Genomic DNA, 20,117 nt, shown 5'->3' with positions numbered 1-20,117 from the left:
CCCCTGCCCTCTCCATGCCAGGCTGTCCCTGAGGCCCCCAGCTCCCTGCCCTGGTGGAGAGTAGCTGCTCAGAATCCCCTACCTCCTTTCTATTTCTGTGTCTGCCTTGGCCTCGTGGGCAGGGCCTCTACAGAGTCTGTTCAGGCCTCCGTGTGCCCAGCCGTGAAAGGAGTGCCTTGCTGTGCTCCTACCTTGCAGGAGGACCGGGACCAAGAGGACTAGAGCCGGCTCCTTGTCAGGGCCTGGAGACCTAACTGTTCTTTCCCTTCCCAGTCTGAACCGGAAGGGTTCTCCCACTTTCATCTCTACGTGTGTGCAGCCTTCTTGATCAAGTGGAGAAAAGAGATCTTGGATGAGGAGGACTTTCAGGTGAGTGACCAAGAGCTTAGCCTGGGCTGGGATGAGCATCAGAGCGGGAGCCATTCCGTTAGTGGGGCTGCACAGGGAGAAGGTGCAATGGCAGGTACCTGGCCGAGAGGAGGAAAGGAGACAGGGTGCTCAGAAGGCCAATGGGCCAAGTCAGTGAGCCCCAGAGTTCTTCAGTACAAAAAGGGTTTTAGGGCACCTGGATGGCTCAGTCAGTTAAGCATCTGACTCTTGATCTCAGCTCAGGTCATGATCTCACGGTCCATGGGATCAAGCCTGGAGTTGGGCTCTGTACTGGCGGCACCAAGCCTGCTTGGGATTTTCTCTCTCTCTGTCAAAATAAATAAATAACTAAGCTTAAAAAATATATATGTATACATATACATGTATGTATATACATATGTGTGTGTGTGTGTGTATATATATATATATATATATTTTTTTTTTAATAGGTATTAGTGCTAGAAAGGTTGCAGAGCAGCTAGGCAGGCCTAAGAGATGTCTCATTCATTCATTGACAAGCATTTGCTGAATGCCTGCCATGTGCTAGGCACTGGTGAAGGCATAGGATATACTGGAAACCAAAATAGACAGATCCCTGTTCCCATAGAGCTTACATGCTGGTTGGGAAGAGACTTAACAATAAACAAAAGCGTAGGAAATTTTTTTTTTTAAGTAGAGCAGGATAAAGGGATTATTAGGTGGTAGGGAAGAGATAGTTTACAATTTCAAATACAATAGGATAGGCTCACTGAGAAGGAGATGTTTGAGCAAAGGCTCAGGGAAGGTGAGAGAGTGAGTCATGGACATCTGGGGGACGAGTGTCCAAGCAGAGGGAACAGTGGGGTTCCCTGGGCTACTTAAGGAATCATGGTGGTGGCCTGGAACAGAGTGGTCCAGGGGAAGAGTAGGAAGAGGTGAGGCCAGAGAAGTCACAAGGGACCTAGATCACAGAGGACTTTGTAGCCACTGTAAGCTTTGGCTTTACTCTGAGTGGAAGGGGAGCCATAAGAGGGTCTTAAGCAGAGGAGGGCCGTGATCTGACTTACATTTTCAAAGGGTCACTCTGGCTTCTATGTAGACTGTAGGTGTGGACGAAGGTGGAGGCAGGGAGACTGCCCATCAGGCTGTTAGAGTCCTCCAGGTGAGACACGAGGATGGCTTGGACCTGGATGGTGGCAGTGGAGGTGTGACAAGTGGGCAGATCTTGCTTATATTTTGTAAATAGAGCCAACAGGATCTCCTGACGTGTCGAGTGCAGAGTAGGACAGAGAGGGATGAGTCAGGATGACTCAGCTTATGAGAAGGGTCTAGGAGGAACAGGCTTAGGGAGGAATTTCAGGAGTTCAGTTTTGGGCATGCCAAATCGGAAGTGCTTTTAGACACCCAAATGGAGATCTAGAGTAGGCAAACAAATCTTAGGAGTCTGGAGCTGGAGAAGGAGAGAGCTTGGACACACGTTTAGGAGCCTCTGGCTACATGGTCCTTAAAACCAGGACAGTAGATGAGGAGTGAGTGTGGACGGAGGAGGGAAGAGCCCCGGGCCTGAGCCCTGGCACACCTTCCCGAGGAGGCTGGTGGGGAGAGGTGGACAGAGCAAAGGAGGCAGAGGGGACGGCCGGGGAGAGTGAGGCGGCCGGGAAGCCTTGGCTGGGGAACGTGAAGAAGACTGGAGGGCACACGTTGGGTGGTGGAAAGCCAGGCAGCTGCTCCAGGAGGCCCAGGAAAGGGGGAATGGGGAATTAGGGGTCGAGGGGACAGATTGCGAGGCTCTGCAGTCCGCAGACACAGAGGCCTGGAGGTTGTTCGATGGTCGTTATCTCTGGGGGGCAGCGATGGGCTTTTCTTTTTCTGCTTTGCACATTTCTGGACTAAGCAGTTTCCTTTCTCTTTCTTTCTCCCTTTCTTTTTTAATGGGCATAAAGCTCTTTTAAGAGCAGGGGTGGGGTTGGGGGGGGGGGGTGGGAAAGCCAAAGAAGGTTGAATGTTCTTCTGAGTTCTAACTAATAACGTAGGTGTTCTCAAGAGCAGCAACGTCTCTCTGTGACCCCTGGGCTGGACCTCTCCGTAATTGGTGTTAGGTGGTTAAAGAACAGAAGTCTCTTTAGCAGATAGACGGAAAGACGGGACCCAGCCTGCCCAAGTAAGGGCTTTGGAAGGAAAAGGAGAGAGTGGGCTTCTGTGAGCAGATGCCGGCTGTGGTGCCGAGAGGCTGCGGCAGCTGACCACGAGCCACGGCTTCTGCCAACGAGCGGCATATGCGACGTCCTAGGATGAATGAGCACAAGGGGGCCGGATTGGCCGCATGCTGGGGTGAGCTATCAATTCTGATAATGTGGTTGAGGTGGAGCAGGACATCAAGAGCACGAGGTCTAATTTAGTTATCATGAGCCAGGCTCAGTGGGCCTTGTCATATGTGATGAAAGTGCTTCCCAGATTAGCTCTGAGAGGTGGAGGTGATTCCTGGAATGGCTTTCAGCAATTCACAATCCTGGCAGAACATAGGGCCATACTAGTCTGTGACTTTAAAACTAGAGATGTTCTTCTTTACCGGGTTGCATATTCGATTATCTGGTGGATTTGAGGTCTTTCTTCAGTAACCCACAGAATGACAATGAGGATTTGTGCCTGCTGCTGTATTAACACTTCGGTGAGACTACTCGAGGACTGTCACCTCTCTCTTATAGACGAAGTAGAATGGGCAATTAAAGTGGACAGTCCTCAAAGTTCCTCCCAGCCCCACTGTTCCATAATTTTATGGCCAAGAAGAGAAAACCTGTGCCCAGCTGTGTTAAGATCGATGGGCAGGGTCCCTTAGGAGACAGAAGCGTGGTGCAGGTGCGAGAGTGTTGTGCGAGATTGTGAGCTACTGGCCCGTGACCTGTGCAGAGAAAGAAGGTATGTGCAGCCTGACTGCTGAAGGGCCACCTGTGGTTAAGTCGCTGCAAAGGAAGCTCTGTAAATGAACACAGGTACCCCAGAAAGCCACACTGGCCCAGCCTGGATGAGAGAAGTTTGAGGGCTGAACAGCTGCAGCGACTCGAAGAAAAATTAGGCGAAGCCACTGCAGAAATAAAAGAGTTGTGGTGGTTTCAGCAGACCGGCCATTGGTCACCCTTAGTGACAGGGAAGAAGAGCCCCCGGTTAGGGGAGCCAGTGGAGGGGCATCAGGGGGAAGCAGAGACCCTCCTTCGAAAGTTGGGGACTATGTAGAATAGTGCAGTGGTAAAGCCACGGTCTGTGGAGCCAGACTGCCCGGGGTCAGATCTGAGCTTTGCTACCTTTCTAGGTGTGCAGCCAGAAGCAAGTAACTTGGCTCTGTAGGCCTCGGTTTTCTTGCCTGTAAAATGGGGGTGAGTACCTACCTCCAGGGCTACCGTGAGGATTAAATCGTTAATACGTGTGAAGCAGTTAGAATGGTATACGTGGCCTACGGCCTCAGAACAGGGTGCTTATTATCATTAATATTGTTTGCTGAAATGTACTCCCGAGTCTGAGAAGCAGTGAAGACAAAGCTTTAGGAACCCAAGTCTCTAAGTGGTGTGTAACTTACCAGAGTAAACCATGCTAGGCTAATCGTGGGCAAAGCTGCCAAGCTAGATGGACAAACAGGACTAGAGAGGGGGTGTCAAAGTTTGCGGAGGTAAAAGGCAGTGTCCCAGCTGTGGCAGAAGCCCCCAGAAGGAAGGGCGCCTGCTTCTCCTTGGCTGAGCAGATATCTGGGCTCATACTGCCTGGGAGAGGGGCCCCAGAACTGACGACAGGAGGATCACTTGAAGATGTTTCCTTCCTGAGGCCTCTGAGCAAGGGAACCTGAGGCAATGTGTGCACAGGTGCTGCAGGGACAGAGTGGCCCGTCCTGTGAGCCATGGGCCACTTGAAGTGAGAGCTTCTAATAGTGCTGGGCCAAGGCTCTGCCGTGGTCTGAGGGGCCCTCGGCAATTCTGGCCCTCAGCCTGGCCTGGTGTAGTGGAATAATGATGATTATATTAGGGTGACGTTTACAACATTGTTTTCATAGGTCCAAATGTCAGATATTGGCAGTTTCATAAGGTTCGACCTAATAATAACTAATTCTTAGCACTTTTAATGTAGCAGGCACTAATCTAAACGCTTATTTGTGTTGGGGCGCCTGGGTGGCTCAGTCAGTTAAATGTCTGACTTTAGCTCAAGTCGTGATCTCACAGTTTGTGAGTTTGAGCCCCGAATCAGGCTCAGTGCCGATGGTGCAGAGCCTGCTTGGGATATTCATTTTCTCTCTCTCTCTCTTCCCCCCTCTCCGCGCCCCCCGCCCCTTCCCTGTGCATGCTCACTCTGTCTCTCTCTCTCTCTCAAAATAAATATATAAACTTTCAAAAATAAATTAAAAAAAATCTTAAAATAAATAATAAACAAATAAATGCTTATTTGTGTTTAATTCATTTAATCCTTGCAATAGTCCCACAGAGTAGGTCATAATAACTACCCCCATTTTACAAATGAGCAAACTGAGTCACAGCAAGATTAAGTAACTGGCTCAAGGTCACCCAGGGAGTTAGACACCCAGCATCGTGCCCCACACATGGATTGTGCTCTGTTGCCTCTACCCTGGGGCCTGGCCAGACACCTCCTGGGGCATTTGAGCTGAATTCACATAGCAGTACTCCAGGATCCCGGGCAAGGATCTTCGTCCTCCCCCTCCTCCCCCTTTCCCCTCCTCCTTCCAGGGCTTCCTCTGCCCTCTACCACCCCTCACCTTTCATTGATAATTGCTCACAGGCTTTCTTCTCATGAAGTAAATGTTTAACAAAAGATTGGTTGTTTTAAAACTGAGAAAGAAGTCCTCTAAGGTCCTCCTTTTGGTCTACTATTCTGGCTCCTGGGTTTTTCTCCTTCCACTGCCAGAAGGGCCTTCGGCCTCCTCATTCCTTTCCATGCCCTCCTTCCCAGGAGGAAACTAAGGCACTTGCCTCTGTGGGAAGGTGGAGTCCGAAAGACCACCACACCTGGAGGCAACAGGGAGTTCTGGGCACTTGTACACGTTGCTGGAGCCCGGTTGGGGGGTTGGGGGGGTCTGGGCCTCTGTCTGGGAAGTCCTGGAGCTCCGCCCAGGCCCTGAGAGAGCCCCCAGGCTTAGGAGCCACTGGCGCTCTAGGGGCTGAATGTCAGACTCTGGAGGGGCTGGGGAGGAGGGACTCCACGCAAACCAGGTTTTTAAAAAAGTATCCTCTCTCTTTTACTTTGCAATAATTTTTATACTTACAAAATGTTGCAGAAATAGTAGAGTTCCCAAATAGCCTACCCATATCCACTTAATGTTTACATCTTATATTCCGTACTGTGATTAACCAACCAGGACGTTCAGGTCGATAAAATATTAGCAGTCTACAGACTTTATTTGAATTTGACCAGTCTTCCCATTAATGTCCTTCTCTGGATGAGGATCCAATGCAGGATCCTAACCTGGGACAATTCCTCCGTCTTTGTCTTCCAGGACAAAATTTTCAAAACTCTTGGAGAGTACGGATTCGTTATTTTGTAGACTGTCCTTTGACTTGGGGTTGTCTAATGTTTTCTTATGACGAAACTGAGGGTCATGCCTTTTGGGGAAGAAACCACAGAGGTGATGTCTGTATGAGGAGGTAGCTGGTGTTGGCAGGTCTCATTCCTGCCGCCTTCGATCGCTTGACTCAGGGGGGTCTCCTGAGTCTCTCCCCTGTGAAGTTACTATTTTCCCTTCGGTAATTGGTAAGTATCTTTTGTAGAGACAGTCTGAGACTATGCAATTCTGATGTTTCTCATCATTCGTTCACCCACTTTTTAACATTCATGAATGGCTCTTGCCTGTAACAGTCATTACTGTGATGTTTGCCTAATTGTGATTTTCTATTTTCACTGCTTCTATATTTATTAATTGCTATTCTAACCTAAGGGAGAGCTGTCCTTTCTCTCCCATTTATGTATTCATGTATCTATTTTTTTTTTTTTTTAATTTTTTTTTCAACGTTTTTTATTTATTTTTGGGACAGAGAGAGACAGAGCATGAACAGGGGAGGGGCAGAGAGAGAGGGAGACAAAGAATCGGAAACAGGCTCCAGGCTCCGAGCCATCAGCCCAGAGCCTGATGCGGGGCTCGAACTCACGGACCGCGAGATCGTGACCTGGCTGAAGTCGGACGCTTAACCGACTGCGCCACCCAGGCGCCCCTCATGTATCTATTTATATCAGTATAGATTCACAGGTATTTATTTCATGGGTTATCTGACATTGTCATTATTTTGCTGTTCAGTAGCCAGTTGACTGTGTAAAAATCACCAAAACAAAATGGGTAAATGAGTCCTTTCTCACATAGGAATCTTGGTATTGAGTGAGGATCTTGATGTTATTTGCATCGTGGGGGCTAGAAGGGCAAAGGGTGACCCTAGGATTCAGGGCTGCTGGCTGTAGGGGTAGCGGCCGTGCTAGAGGCTGTGTGATGCCGACCGAGGGTGTTGGGGATGGGAGCAGTGACGGTGGGAAACTGGCAAAGGGGAAGCTTCAGTGGTGGTCAGAGAGAGCGAGATCTGCCTTGGTTGTGAGCGCCCTAATCAGAACCGGCAGGTCTCCTATGTGGCTGTGCACCTGCCGAGGGAGGGATTGGGGCTTCTCTCCCCAGCCGTGAGCCTAGAGAGAGTTCTGTCTGCCCAAGAGTTCTGTCTGCCTGTCCGCATCTCTTATAGCTGCCATAGGCACTTGAAGGAGAAGGTGAGCACAGGGGACTGTCTGGGGACCTAGGCTGAGCAGGTAAGAGCTGGGAGGCCTGCTGTCCCACTCAGCCCTTCCCAGCGCCTGCCCCTGGCCCGTGCTTTGCTGGGTGCCATCTCCCTGGCGGTGAGGAGCAGCCCTGCCAGGGTAAGACGTTGAGGGGTGGGGGGAGGGAAGAGGCAGAGAGAAGGCAGTGTGGCCGGAGTGTCACAGGGTGAGGGGTGGTGCCGCAAGACCTGATTGTGGAGAAGCCTGTGGAGAGATTGGGCTTGACCCTCAATTGGGGAGGAACTTTCACCCCCATCCCTTGTTGGACCAACAGCCTCCGTCCTAAAGCCTGGCCAGGGATGTCTGGGCCTTGACCCGTGCTGCTAGCTCTTTGGAGATGGAATGAAGAGGGGTGCCTTGGTCCCACCCCACAAGGCCGGCAGAGTGAACTAGGGAATCACAGGGGTGTACACGCCACTGTGAAGTGACAGAATCATAGCAGTGACAGTGGACTCTCCCGTCCTCTGGCCAAGGCTGAACCTGGCACGTTAAGTGGGCCTGGAGAGCCACAGAATTTGGTCGCCGGAAGACATCTTTATTCCTGACACCCAGTGGCAGAAACACCATCAGGGCAGGCTGTGGGCGTCAGACTCTGGGGGAGACTTCCCAGAGCAGGCGCGTGTCAAACCCAGAAGGACAGGAGATGGTTGAGTGAGTTCTGTGCGTGAGGGAACGTGGGCCGGTGCACCACCCCGTAATCACAACCAAAACCAAAGGAGTTGCCGGGGCGAAGGAGTGGAGCACCTCAAAAATCAGAACTTCAGTGTGCATTGGAAGGATATGAGCTATGCTGAAATGTGGGTATTCAGGAAAAAACGTGCGCAGAGCACTTGTACAGGCCCGCGGTGGTTCCCAGTGGTGGGGGCAGCTCCCTGGAGAACCGGAGGTGAGTAACGTCGTCTCTGAGCACTCTGGGGACACCTGGTAACTATGGACAAAGAGGACAAGTAGGTTCCCAGCAGCGGTGGCGTGCACGGGACCTTTGATCTGATTTGCTCCGTCAGCGTCAGTGACCTGGAGCAGCCAGCGACACAAGAAGAAGTGAATGTAGCAGAGCAAGTCCAGGTTCAGGGGAGTGACCCTGAGGACACGGTGGCCGTGGCCTTCGCACCTACCCTCCATACTGCAGCACGGCCACCCTTACTGGCCTGTCCATCACGGTCAAGCTCTTGTGATCCCTGCCCCAGCTTCTCACGATGGACGTACACTTTGCACCGGGGTTTCGTTCCTTGGAGCTCGCGGTGTGCAAGCGACAAGAACTGGGTGGCGGCTACCCCGGAGAACACCCATCTGCCGGGGGGTTGTAAACCGGTGACTTGTGGCCAGCTCCTGAGCCTGGCGGCGTCTGGCCTCCAGCCCCACCCAGGGTGAGCTCCTGGCTTTGTTTTCTTGAATCGCTGATGATGAGAAACTAACATGTTGTATTTTGTAATAAACTCGTAATTTATATTAAAAAAAGAAAGAAAATTTGTACTGAATGAAGTAACCCACAGGAAGCCTGAAAACTGTTCCACTATGAATAACATATCTGGGAAAAGTGTATGTGCCTGAGTCAGAGAGAACAGGCACCTGAGTGAATGCCTGCTCCCTCGTCCCACAGTCTAAACAGTCATCTCAGGAAAAGCAGCATCTGTGAGAGCCCAGAAGGTTATGGGACCCCACAAGATGTGAGGGCCAACAAGGCCTCAGAGGTCTCAGAACTGATTTTGAGAAGCACCCCACAGAGGACTCTGAAGACTAATAATCAAAATTCCTTTACATAAAATGGGGACCAGCAAGGGAGTCAGTGGGGCCAGCTGATCCCAGAATCCCGTGCCTCCATCCTACAGAAGAACACCTTGGAGAGACTCCTATTCTGAAAGCGTCTTTTGTAGGAGGTAGGTCAGAGTTGTTCAGTTCAGTAGTGCTAAGCCTATATAAGAAGCTCGCGGCCTAAATAGAAACTAAATGCAAATAAATCCCTTGAATCAGATGGCATCCACCCACCACTTCTGCAGGAACTCAAGGGTAGGATTTTGGAGCATTGGCCAGTGCAGGCCTCATCTTTACAGACATCCAGTGAGTTGTCGGTGTGAATCCTGCCCAGAAGAAGGGTTCAGAGGGAGCCCTGGGAAGTGAAGATCTTTCACCCACAGCAAGCTGGCGTGAGAAAGGGCACGATCCCTAGACATAACACAAGCCATTGAAGAACTCAACCCGACCTTCTCTGATGGGAAAGTTGCTAAACACACTTTGGGAGAAAACCAGTGAATAAGTTTGACTCTCAGAAAGTTTACATACAAGGACATGGTTTTGAAAATTTTTATTGTAACCAGGGGAATTGGTTTGCTAACTCACTGATTCTCAGAATGGGGGATTTGTTTTAAAGAACTGCTTATTTGACTAGGAAAATATTTTTACATGCCTGAGTACACTTTACATTTGCAAAGGATGTTCCAATATTGCTAAGTGATTCTACACACAGTATCTTATTTAATAGTGTATGTTTTATGGGGTCTTTAAGTTCTTTTGCTGTTAATTACTACACATCCTATCTTTGGTTGTGCTTGGCTCTTACCACTGAGTAAAATCAAGCAACTGTTCCACATTTCCTTCAAACAGCGTCTGCCATGACTTCCTTTCTTTTGGTTCCTTCTACGTTATGCCCCATTTCTCTTCTTACTCCAGGGCAAGCGCTGAAATATATAGTGGTTATGAGCACAGGCTCTAGAGCCAGATTGCCTGGGTTCAAATTCCAGCCCAGTACCACTCTGTGCCCCTGGGCAAATTCCTTAATCTCTGTGCCTCAATTTCCTCATCTGTAAGGTGGAGATAATATTATGTATCTCATGGTGTTGGTGGGAAGATTAAATGAGTTAATACAGAGTACACGTAAAGCATGTAGAGCCCCATCTGGTGTGTAGTAAGTGCTCAATAAATGGTAGCTGTCACTATAATGATTATTATTCTTGGTGTTCTTGCTCTCCACTTCTTCCATCTATTGGACATCCTCTAAGAGGTTTCCCCTATACCTTTTCCTTACAGGGTCTCTTTGGCTATAACCTCTATTCCTTCTCCTTTGACCCCCTTATCTAATTGTTGCCTCCCCCTACCCACCATGGCACTAATTTCTTTTCTGCCATATTCCTTTTCCTTTAGGATCTGTGGATTCTCAGCTGGCATCTAGGTCAGGTTGTTTTCTGCTATTTTAGCCACTTCCAACTTTTCTTTGGTCCCTTCCCATTAATTTGGAACTCCTCACTGCTGCTTGCCTCATAAGCTGTCTTCTCATGGCTTCAGTGTTTCATCTGACTGCCTGTCATGCTTAGTGCTCCCATGGGCTGGCTTTGTAACAAATCTTCAGTTATTCCCTGCTCCAACTTTGTCTCTTCCCTATCATTAGATAAAAGCCCCTGACTTGTGATTAACACCTTCTTCCCCCAGCCATTTGGTTTCTGCTTCTTTTCTATCATCCCAGATTTATCAATGCGTTGGGCAGGGTTTCCCACTGTTGCAGCACTGTGCGAAGGGATGCAGTTCCTAGACATAGCCACCAGGTGGCAGAGTGCTCCCTCGCGATGCCTTACTGCCCAGGGGGCATCCGGGGACGTTAACTTGTGCAGTGTTAGAATTATTTCAAGATTTACCGGAGGTTTCTAGCAAGGTTAGAGGCATTGGAAATTATAGGTAGATTCTATCCCAGCAAAGAATATTCCCATCTAGAGATATTACTCTTTTGTTGTTTATCAATTGTGCACGGGTTGTAATCATTATAAAAAAAAATTAGAAACACCAATAAGCAAAAAGAAAAAAAGAACTAAATACCTGAAGTTGTGCCACACAAAGGTGCTTTATTTTCTTCCAGATGTTTCCCCATACAGATCTCCACAAATACGTACTGTATGTATATAGCCATTAATGCAACCATTTTATAACTTGTTTTGTAACCTCTTTTTATCACTTTACAAAATATGGTGGATATCCTATCATGTCAAAAACTGTAAATTCCGCCATTTTTATATCTTTTACACATCACATGAGTACATGCTCATACAAAAACTGTGAAAACATTAAAATAAATTGGCTACAAGCTATTTTTATTTTATAGATTTATCTTAGTTTATGTAATGAAAGGTCTCTCTCTGTGTAACATCTAGGGGTTTCCTTCCTTAGGATCTCACCATGAGGCCGGCATCCCAAATATGCTCTTATTCCTGTAGAGCTTTTTAATCCCCCTAGAGGTAAGCCCACACCTGATTGCCCACTGGAATCATTGGGAAAGTGTGGTTACCAGGTCCCATCCCAGGGTTTTAGAATAAAAAAAACTCCAGGGATGAGGCTTGGGCTCAGGTTTTTCTAAGAGGTCCTACAGTTGATTCAGCTTTTGCAGCCTGGTTGGAACTTCCTGGCTGTGATGACAGGACGAACCCAAGGGTTTTTGTTGAGGCTCCCAAGTTCCCAGCGTCTGCTTGCTAATATTCCGGATGAGGGTAACCAAGTACCATTCCTTCAGCTCCCCTTCCATGGAAGGCAGGGGTTGGTTCTGAGTCAATGAAATGTGTCCTCAAGAAAAAGGATAACGATTTGACCTCACCCAGCAAGCTGATTGAAAATGGGACTGAAATTCTATAATGACAAAAGCAATTTGAACCAAAAAGAAGAAGGAGAAGAAGGGAGGGAGGGAGGGAGGGAAGGAAGGAAGGAAGGAAGGAAGGAAGGAAGGAAGGAAAAGGAAAGCAAGAAAAAAGTTTTCCAATGAATAAATTAAGTTAAAAATTTAATGTTAATATGGATACTTGGGTGTTAAACTTACCTCTGAAGGAAAGTATAATAAGAATTCTTGTTGACTGTGGTGTGAATCAAGAGAAGGGCAAGCTACAAGAGTAAACACTTTCATTTAGGGTCTAAGTTTAGAAGTCAGGAGATCCCAGGGCGCCTGGGTGGCTTAGTCAGTTAAGCATCTGATTGTTGATCTCAGCTCACGGCTTGTGAGTTCAAGCCCCTCCTCCGGCTCTGTGCTGATGCTGTAGAGCCTGCTTGGAATTCTGTGTCTCCTTCTTTCTGACCGTCACCTACTTGTGTGTTCTCTCTCTCTCTCTCAAAATAAATAAAATTTAAATACACACACACACACACACACACACACACACACACGAATTTAAAAGAAAGAAAAAAGAAAAAAAAGTCGGGACCCCTAGACATGAATGGAAAAAAATTTTCAGTTTTATTTTCGGTAACCCCAAATTCAAAGTTGGCATTTCCTACATTAACAAATGTAGCCAGGAAAGCACAGTAATATTAGCGGTACCTTCCTTTGTCACTAACTGCAGGTATTTTCATATCATATTAAGTTGTTACAGATATCTGAAAACATTATGTTCATTGCTACTTTGAAATAGTGATAGTTATTTAATCTGCCATTAGATCCTGTTACAGAATATATTAATAAAGTACATATACAGCAGTATCATAAATTTGTTTAAAAATATTTTGATAACTTTCAATTTAACGGGCCTTCTTCATGGTACTATGTATTTAATTTTATGTATTTAAAAAATCATAATTCTAAGAAGGGATCCATAGGCTTCTCCAGATAGCCAAAGAGTCTGAGGTATAGAAAAGGTGAGGACCTCTATAGTAGAGAAGCTGCCCAAATTAGAATAAAAGTAGACTCCCTGAGGGGCACCTGGGCGTCTCAGTTAGTTAAGCGTTGACTTCGGCTCAGGTCATGATCCCACGGTTTGCGAGTTTGAGCCCTGCATTGGGCTCTGTGCTGACAATTCAGAGCCTGGAGCCTGCTTCAGATTCTGTGTCTCCCCCTCTCTCTGCCCCTCTCCTGCTTGTGCTCTCTTCCCGTCTCTCAAAAATAAATAAACATTAAAAAAAAATAATAAAAAGAAAGAAAGAAAGAAAGAAAGACCTAGAAGAGAGGCCAAGACATCCCAGGGAGAATTGTTAACCATGAGAAAAGCGCACTCCAGAGACATTAGGTCAGCTAATAGTGTATTTAAACGTAACATTAGCATCTGGGTGGGTTGAGTGAAAATCATTAACTGGTTGAGTAAGCTGTCTGGTTGAATGAATTTCGGTAACAACGTTGGGATAGTAGAGGGTGGCTAACCTACAGGGTTTGGGGAAGAGAGGAGGTTGATGGCAACCAGGATGGGGGGTTGGGGAGGAGGGTTGAACATATGTAGAGAAGCATATAGGCTGATTCCTTTCTCAGTGTGTTCATCCTGTGCATTCACCACCATGTTGACTTAAGGCTTTGAGCTCTCTTCTCAGGCTTGGAAATCTCAGGGAAAAGGGTTATGATTAGAGAACTTTGTTTAGTAAGAGTACTCAGTGCTGGTGGAGATCTACAGAAATGAGCATTTTTCTGGAATGCACTTTCTGAATGAGCGTTAAATACCTTTTAAGTGTTCATGTTCTTTGACAGTAATTTCAATCCTAGGAAGTCAGCCCATGGAAATAATCTAAAATATGGCTCTATGCACAAGGCTATTCATTGTAATTTCATTATAGTGAAAAACCAGAAATAATTAAGTACTCAGAACAGGAAGATGTAAAGTAAATTTGGTGCATCTGCATCGTGAGAAATTCTTTAGCCATGAAAATATTTACAAGGAGTTTTTAATATCAAAGGAAATGCTTATGACAAATGCTAAGTAGATTCAAAATTATGTAGATAAAATGTTTCAACTATGGAAAGTGTGCAGAAAAAGGAGTGGAAGGAAATATGCCAAAGTGTTTAAAAGTGACGTCCTTTTGGGGCTCTGGGCTGCCTCAGCCAGTGGAGCATATGACTCTTGATCTTGGCGAGAGAGAGAGAGAGAGAGAGAGAGAGAGAGAGAGAGAGAGAGAGATTGGGGTCATGAGTTCAAGCCCCACATTGGGTGTAGAGTTTACTTAAAATCTGTTTTAAGTTTATTTATTTATTTTGAGAGAGAGAGAGCATGAGCAGAGGAGGGGCAAAGAGAGAGAGGGAGAGAGAGAATCCCAAGCAGGCTCCTCACTGTCAGCGCAGAGCCTGATGCGGGGCTCGAACTCACAAACTGCGAAATCATGATCTGAGCCTAAACCAAGAGTCAGACACTTAACCGACTGAGCCACCCAGATGCCCCAATAAATAAATATTTTATTTATTTTATTTTATTTTAATTTATGTTTATTATTTTGAGAGAGAGAGAGAGAGACAGGGCATGAATGGGGGAGAGAGAGCAGAAAGAGGGAGACACAGAATCTGAAGCAGGCTCCAGGCTTTGAGCTGTCAGCACAGAGCCCGATGCGGGGCTCGAACCCACGAACCGGGAGATCATGACCTGAGTCAAAGTCAATACTTAACCGACTGAGCCACCCAGGCGCCCCCGCCCCCGTAAATAAATATTTTAACAAAAAAAGTGGCTTCATCTTGGTTATGAAATTACGGGTGATTTATTTTCTGCTTTTTTACTTTTTACTAAACAAAACTACCACAGAACATGTATTACTAAAGAGAAAAAGTTCTATCACCCGAGTAATGCATCAACACTTTATTGTAAAAATTGAAAACACAGAGCCCAAAAGATACAGAAGTATAACGGGAAAAAAGTGAAGGTCTCTCATCCCTGAAGGTAACTACAGTTAACAGTTTACCACCTCACCTTCTAAATTTTTTGTATACATATGTGCATATACAAATATATTGTGTTTTCTCATTTACCTAAGTGGGATCATCCTGTATTTTTCTACAACTTACTTTTCTTTGGTACTTGTAAAATTGCCTTTGTTATCTTTCCACCTCGGTGCACCTAGTGCGACTTCTTTTGTGCCGTGTGCTGCCGTGTATTTCACGATGTGGATGACCACTGTTTATCCAGCGATTGATTCCCCACTGTTTGAAGCAGTGGTGCATGCCGGGAAGACCCTCCTGCCGGATGCGAATATTTCCCTAGGACAGGATACAGGGGTGGAGTTGCTGGATCAAAGACCATGTGCATTTCTGATTTTGATAGCTACAGCCTGTCTTTGTTAAGATGATATAAGCTTGTCCCCTGTAACCAAGACCCTAGAATAGCAGTGGCTTAAAACCAGACCGTTGTTGACTTCCCCACAGTTCACAGTCTTTCAGCATAAGCAGTCGAGGGCTGACATCCCGGCTCCAGTGTGGCAGGGACTCAGATGTCTTCTGTCTTCTCCCTCTGCTGCCTTCAACGCATGGCTGTAATCTTATGGTCTGAGATGACTGTTCCCCTCCTCCACTCACACCCACTTTCTGGGAAGTGGGGAGGGAGAGGTTTTAGGGCAGAACCAAGAACATACACTGTCCCAGAACGGGGCTCTTAAACAGTGATGTACCACAGGCAGCTTTGTGCACAGCTAAGTTTCTATTTCTAAAGGAAGAAATCTCGTAAAAGATATGCAAGACCTTTCCACTAAAAACTACAAAACATTGCTGGGTGTTCAGAGCAGCTAAAAGCAAGAGTACTCACCGCATGTGTGTTGGGCCATAGGCACTCTGCCTGTTACCTATTCATATTACTCACCTGTTTCTCTATTTGGTGGTTTTCTTATTTCTCAGTGATTTGTAGGCACCCTTTTCGGTTATAGATATTAACCTTTTGTCTTTTATAGGTGTTAAAAATATTTTCTTACAGTCAGTTTCTTTGTTTTTTATTAGTTTTATTTTTTTTCGTTTACATCCAAATTAGTTAGCATATAACTTATAGTCAGTCTCTTAGATTTTAACTTGGTTTTCGGCACCTTTTGACATTTTGAAGTTGTATGTAATCGAGTCTGCCAGTCTTCTTGTGTCTCTGGGTTTTGTCTTGCTACTATTACTTTTATAATCAGAAAAATAAGACTATGCAGTTGATGGGGCACCGAGGTGGTTCATTGGGTTAAATGTCTGACTCTTGATTTCAACTCAGGTCACGATCTCACAGTTTATGAGAGTAAGCCCTAAATCTGGCTCTGTACTGACAGCATGGAGCCTGCTTAGGATTCTCTGTCCTTCTCTCTCTTTGCCCCTCCCGCTGTCTGTCTGTCTGTCTGTCTCTCTCTCTCTCTCAAAATAAATAAATAAAATTTTAAAAAAGAAGAAGAAGAATATCCAGTTCAAAAAGAGACACAGGGGTGCCTGGCTGGCCTGGTTGGAAGACCATGTGACTCTTGATCTCGGGGTTGTGGGTTCGAGCCCCACATTGGGTGTAGAGATTATTTAAGAATAAATAAGTAAATCAACTTAAAAAAAAGAGAAAGAAAAACAACATGAAGCAGCAGCAACAACATGGGTAAATAAATTACAGAGAAAACCTCACATTCGCTTTTTATTCTGTTATCCTCTTTAATAGGGTGTCTCTATGGGAACTGTTTGAGGGACCTGGGCTTTGAGAACTGAATAGGATTGAGGTAGGAAGAGGGGAAAAGGAAAGGTATTCCAAGTGAAAGGAACCAAGTAAACTAAACCACGGAGGCACAGATAAATCTGGCTGAAATGGGCCTAGCTGGAGGAGGCATGTATACTGGGATAGTAGGAAATGAGCTGGACCGGAAGGTTGAGGACAGGACAGTCTTTGGAGAACAAGGAAGAAGCTAAATATAGTGATTACAAGTGAACACTCGATTAGGAGAAATATGTCAAATGCATAAGGTTATGCATTTATGAATATGAATAAATGAGGGGTTTTTTTAATAAATGTTATTTTTAAAGGAAGCAAATTAAGTATCTAACAAAAGATAAATGGTTGAGTACATTTGGGTATAGCTACATACTAACCCTGAGAATAGTCAGTTTTGAAGGCTGCATGGAAAGACACTAAAATTCTAGAGAAAGAAGATGATTAAAAAGCATAAAATCATAATTATGATTACAGCTGTTTAAAGAAATATGCGTGTGAGAAAAAGACTGAAAAGCAGTACTTGGAAATGAAGAGAGTATGTCTGGATGATGAGGGAGATTATTTTTCTCTTTTAAATATCCTTATTTGTCGGTGTCGTTCTCTGTTTATAGTATTGTTCAAAGAGGCAGGTGCTAGTGGATATCGGAAAATTAGCAGAGGCTTTTCAGGGCTTTCTGAAGGTGAACTGGGGGCCGGGAGATGTGTGCTGCTCTGGAGGAGGGAGCCCGACCTTGCGGGATGTGTGTGATCCAGGAGGAAGGGACCCCATCCCAGGGCCTGCTGGTCCCCTGGTCTGTAGTCCCGGGATGATAAAAACGTCTTTCTTGCATTCCAGGGTCTCCTGATGCTGCTACAAAACCTACCTACGATCCATTGGGGCAACGAAGAGATTGGGCTGCTGCTCGCCGAGGCATACAGACTAAAGTACATGTTTGCCGATGCCCCCAATCACTACCGCCGATAGGTGCTGTCTCCCCAGGGGGGACCCAGACTGTCCCCATCTCTGATGGCAATCTGATCACTGTGGCCACTGTGCGAGCCGTGGACTCAGGCCAGGAACCACTCCTGCTGTAAAAAGCTCACATCCGCCGCCCAGGTCTTAACTCTTTGGCGTGCCTGTCCACCACTCCATGTCTCTGGATATGTTTCTTGGACCACTGTCAGTATTCCATGACATGTGGATGGGCCCAGCTCTGGGAGAGGACAGGAAAGGAGGTACAGGGTTGTCTGCCCCTTTCAAAGAAACTGGACAGAAGAAGGGGAAGGCTCAGGGTCTCAACTCACATTGTCCCTACATGGACGGACTGTCTCTTGCCTCCCGGCCCCAACTGATGCCGTTGCTTTTTGTGACATGGTTTCATTTGATCACAGGTCAAAAAATGCCTTATGTTTTCAAAAGACTCCTGGCCCCTCCCCCCCTCCCTCCCTCCCTGGTTCCTAGCCCTTCCCCCTCTGCCCTCGTGTGAGCCGGTGAGGGGCAGTTTTAGACTGTTGTTCTCAGATAGAGGAGGCACTGATGCTTATAAGTCTGGGCAGAGGCCTACACCCAAGGGCTAGGAATTTTAGTTTTCCTTTTCTCACCAGATGTCTGTATGTGTGCCTGCGTTCGTGTGTGTACGTGAGTATCCACACCCCTCGGCATTTAGTTACATGTCCGAATTCATGTGTCCAGACCAGCCCTGTCACGACCCGCTGGGAAGGGCCCCCCGGTGACCAAGTATATGAGCATCCCTTGAGAAGGATCAGGGCAGGGGGAGGGAGAAGGGGCATTTTACCTCTCCAAACCCTTTTTCCATGATGACCCACTCCAAGATATTATGTGTAAATTGTGTTATTATGTATATGGGTAAAGATGTACAAATATACGTCCTCTTTGTAGCAGATATGATTTTATATTTATAATGTGCATCAACATGTGAAAGCAATCTAGGTCACTAGCACAGATGACGTCGCCAGGCAGGTGGGCCCAGCGCCTCCAGGTCGGTTTCTGGGCGCCCCCCTGTGAGGGAGCGGGTGGGCGTCTGCCAGAGCAAGTGGCGCTGAGCAGATGGAGCTGCTTTGACAACCAGCGGTGGCCGTCCCAAGCGTCAGCGGCTGAGTTTTTCTGTCTCCCCCCCTCCCCACCCCTCCCCGGGTCTTGGTGGAGCGTCAGCCCCACTCCTTCCCCCTGTTGGGCAGACAGAGCCCCCCTGCCCCCCACCCCTCACCCCTAGCCACCTCCCAGAGAGCATGTTTTCAGCCCTTCCCTTTCCCCAGGATGCTGGGGGAGAGCTTTTGTTTTTCCGTTTTAAGTCAGCGTTGTATTCAAGACAGAAGCTGTGACTGACTCATCAGTGCCAAGGAAAGGGGTTTCCTGTGTCTCCCTGGGGTTGAGGGCTCTTCTCCGAGAGAAGCATCCAGCGTCCCCCACTGTCACCACCATACCCCACACCGCTCATGAGATGCGTGAGGCGTGTTTGATTTCTAGAGTTCCGTAGTAGAGAGGCGGGGGGGGGGGATGGTGGCAAGGAGCCGTCGTCCTCTTGGGAAGCCGGTCAGTGTCCCCAGTGGGTGACGCCCTTGAGTCTCCGCCAGTGAAGCTCCACCACGCTGGCATGTTACATTTCTCATCTGGAGCTGTTTCTCAGGCATTCTTCCCAACCTTCTCCTGTTCCCCTTCCGTGTGCCTCAATAGTCTCCTTCACAGAGCAAGAGGGCGGTGACCCTCCCTCAACCGGACTAATTAAAGAAAGACACTTGTGTTCCCAAGTGGTGGTTTTATTTTTTTAGTTTTTATGTTTGTATGGAAATTGTGGATAAAGTGAAAGAACTGTAAATAAATAGTGTATTTCCTCCTCCACTGCTGATTTTTCTCCCATGGGTTTGTGGAACCTGGAACCTAAGGCGTGCTGTGCCCTTTGGTCGGGTTTTTCTTGCTGACGCCAGTAAGGATGGGGGACACATTTTCCGTAGGGCAAGCTGGGGATCGACAGAGAGTCAGAAGGCGGTCTCGGAGGATGGTGCATCGACTCTGTGCTGGATACTGTGGAAAATACAAAACTGAGCCACATGGTACCTAACCATTGACATTTACAGAGCACCTCGCCATACGCCAAGTGCTGTGAGAAACACTTGGATGGTTTCCTCACCCAGAACTTCTCCCTGAATTCATTCGAGAGTGTTGCTTGGTTTCAGCAATTAGGAGCTGTCTTAGGGTCAAATGCAGCAACACGCTACAGAAACCCAGACGTAACGGTGGCTTACACACCAAGGGAGCATACCTTCTGCCTCACATCAAAGTCCAAAAGTAGACCACCCAGGGCTAGGATGATGGGTCTGTTTCACAGAGTCTTTAGGAATCCGGACTCCGCCTCGCGGTCTTCACCGGGGAAGATGGGGCTGCCACGCCAGCCACTGCATCCACTTTCCAAGCAACAGGATGGATAAAGAAGGGACAGAGAAAAAGGAATGAAAAAAAAATGTGTCAGCAGTATCTTAAGGAATGTTCCAGAAAGCTGCCCCTTAATACCTCCTTTTACAACTCAGGGAGCGGAACTTCGTCCCACAGTAGGTCACACCTCGTTGTAAGGGAGGTTGGAGGAATAGTCTGTTCCAGGCGGCCATATGCCTGGCTCAAAATCA

At 47.1% G+C, this 20,117-nt stretch overlaps 1 protein-coding gene across 2 annotated transcripts in view; it reads left to right on the top strand.

The window, feature by feature from the left end:
- The window catches only part of TBC1D22B (TBC1 domain family member 22B), an 80,321-nt gene extending 60,968 nt beyond the window's left edge, over window positions 1–19,353 (top strand). The window contains exons 12-13 of one of the 2 annotated variants that reach the window (XM_049653352.1): window positions 274–369; window positions 17,332–19,353. In XM_049653352.1, coding sequence (XP_049509309.1) covers window positions 274–369; window positions 17,332–17,460 — 225 coding nt within the window. In that variant the 3' untranslated portion in view covers window positions 17,461–19,353. Of the gene's footprint in view, window positions 1–273; window positions 5,370–17,331 lie in introns of those variants that run through there. The other variant, XM_049653351.1, reaches the window with a different exon arrangement.
- Window positions 19,354–20,117: the final 764 nt, after the last annotated feature.

The sequence above is a fragment of the Panthera uncia genome (genome assembly GCF_023721935.1).
Source record: "Panthera uncia isolate 11264 chromosome B2 unlocalized genomic scaffold, Puncia_PCG_1.0 HiC_scaffold_24, whole genome shotgun sequence".
Lineage (NCBI taxonomy): Eukaryota > Metazoa > Chordata > Mammalia > Carnivora > Felidae > Panthera > Panthera uncia.
The sequence above is the reverse complement of the archived record's forward strand: the minus strand, read 5'-3'. Positions and strand labels throughout refer to the sequence as shown.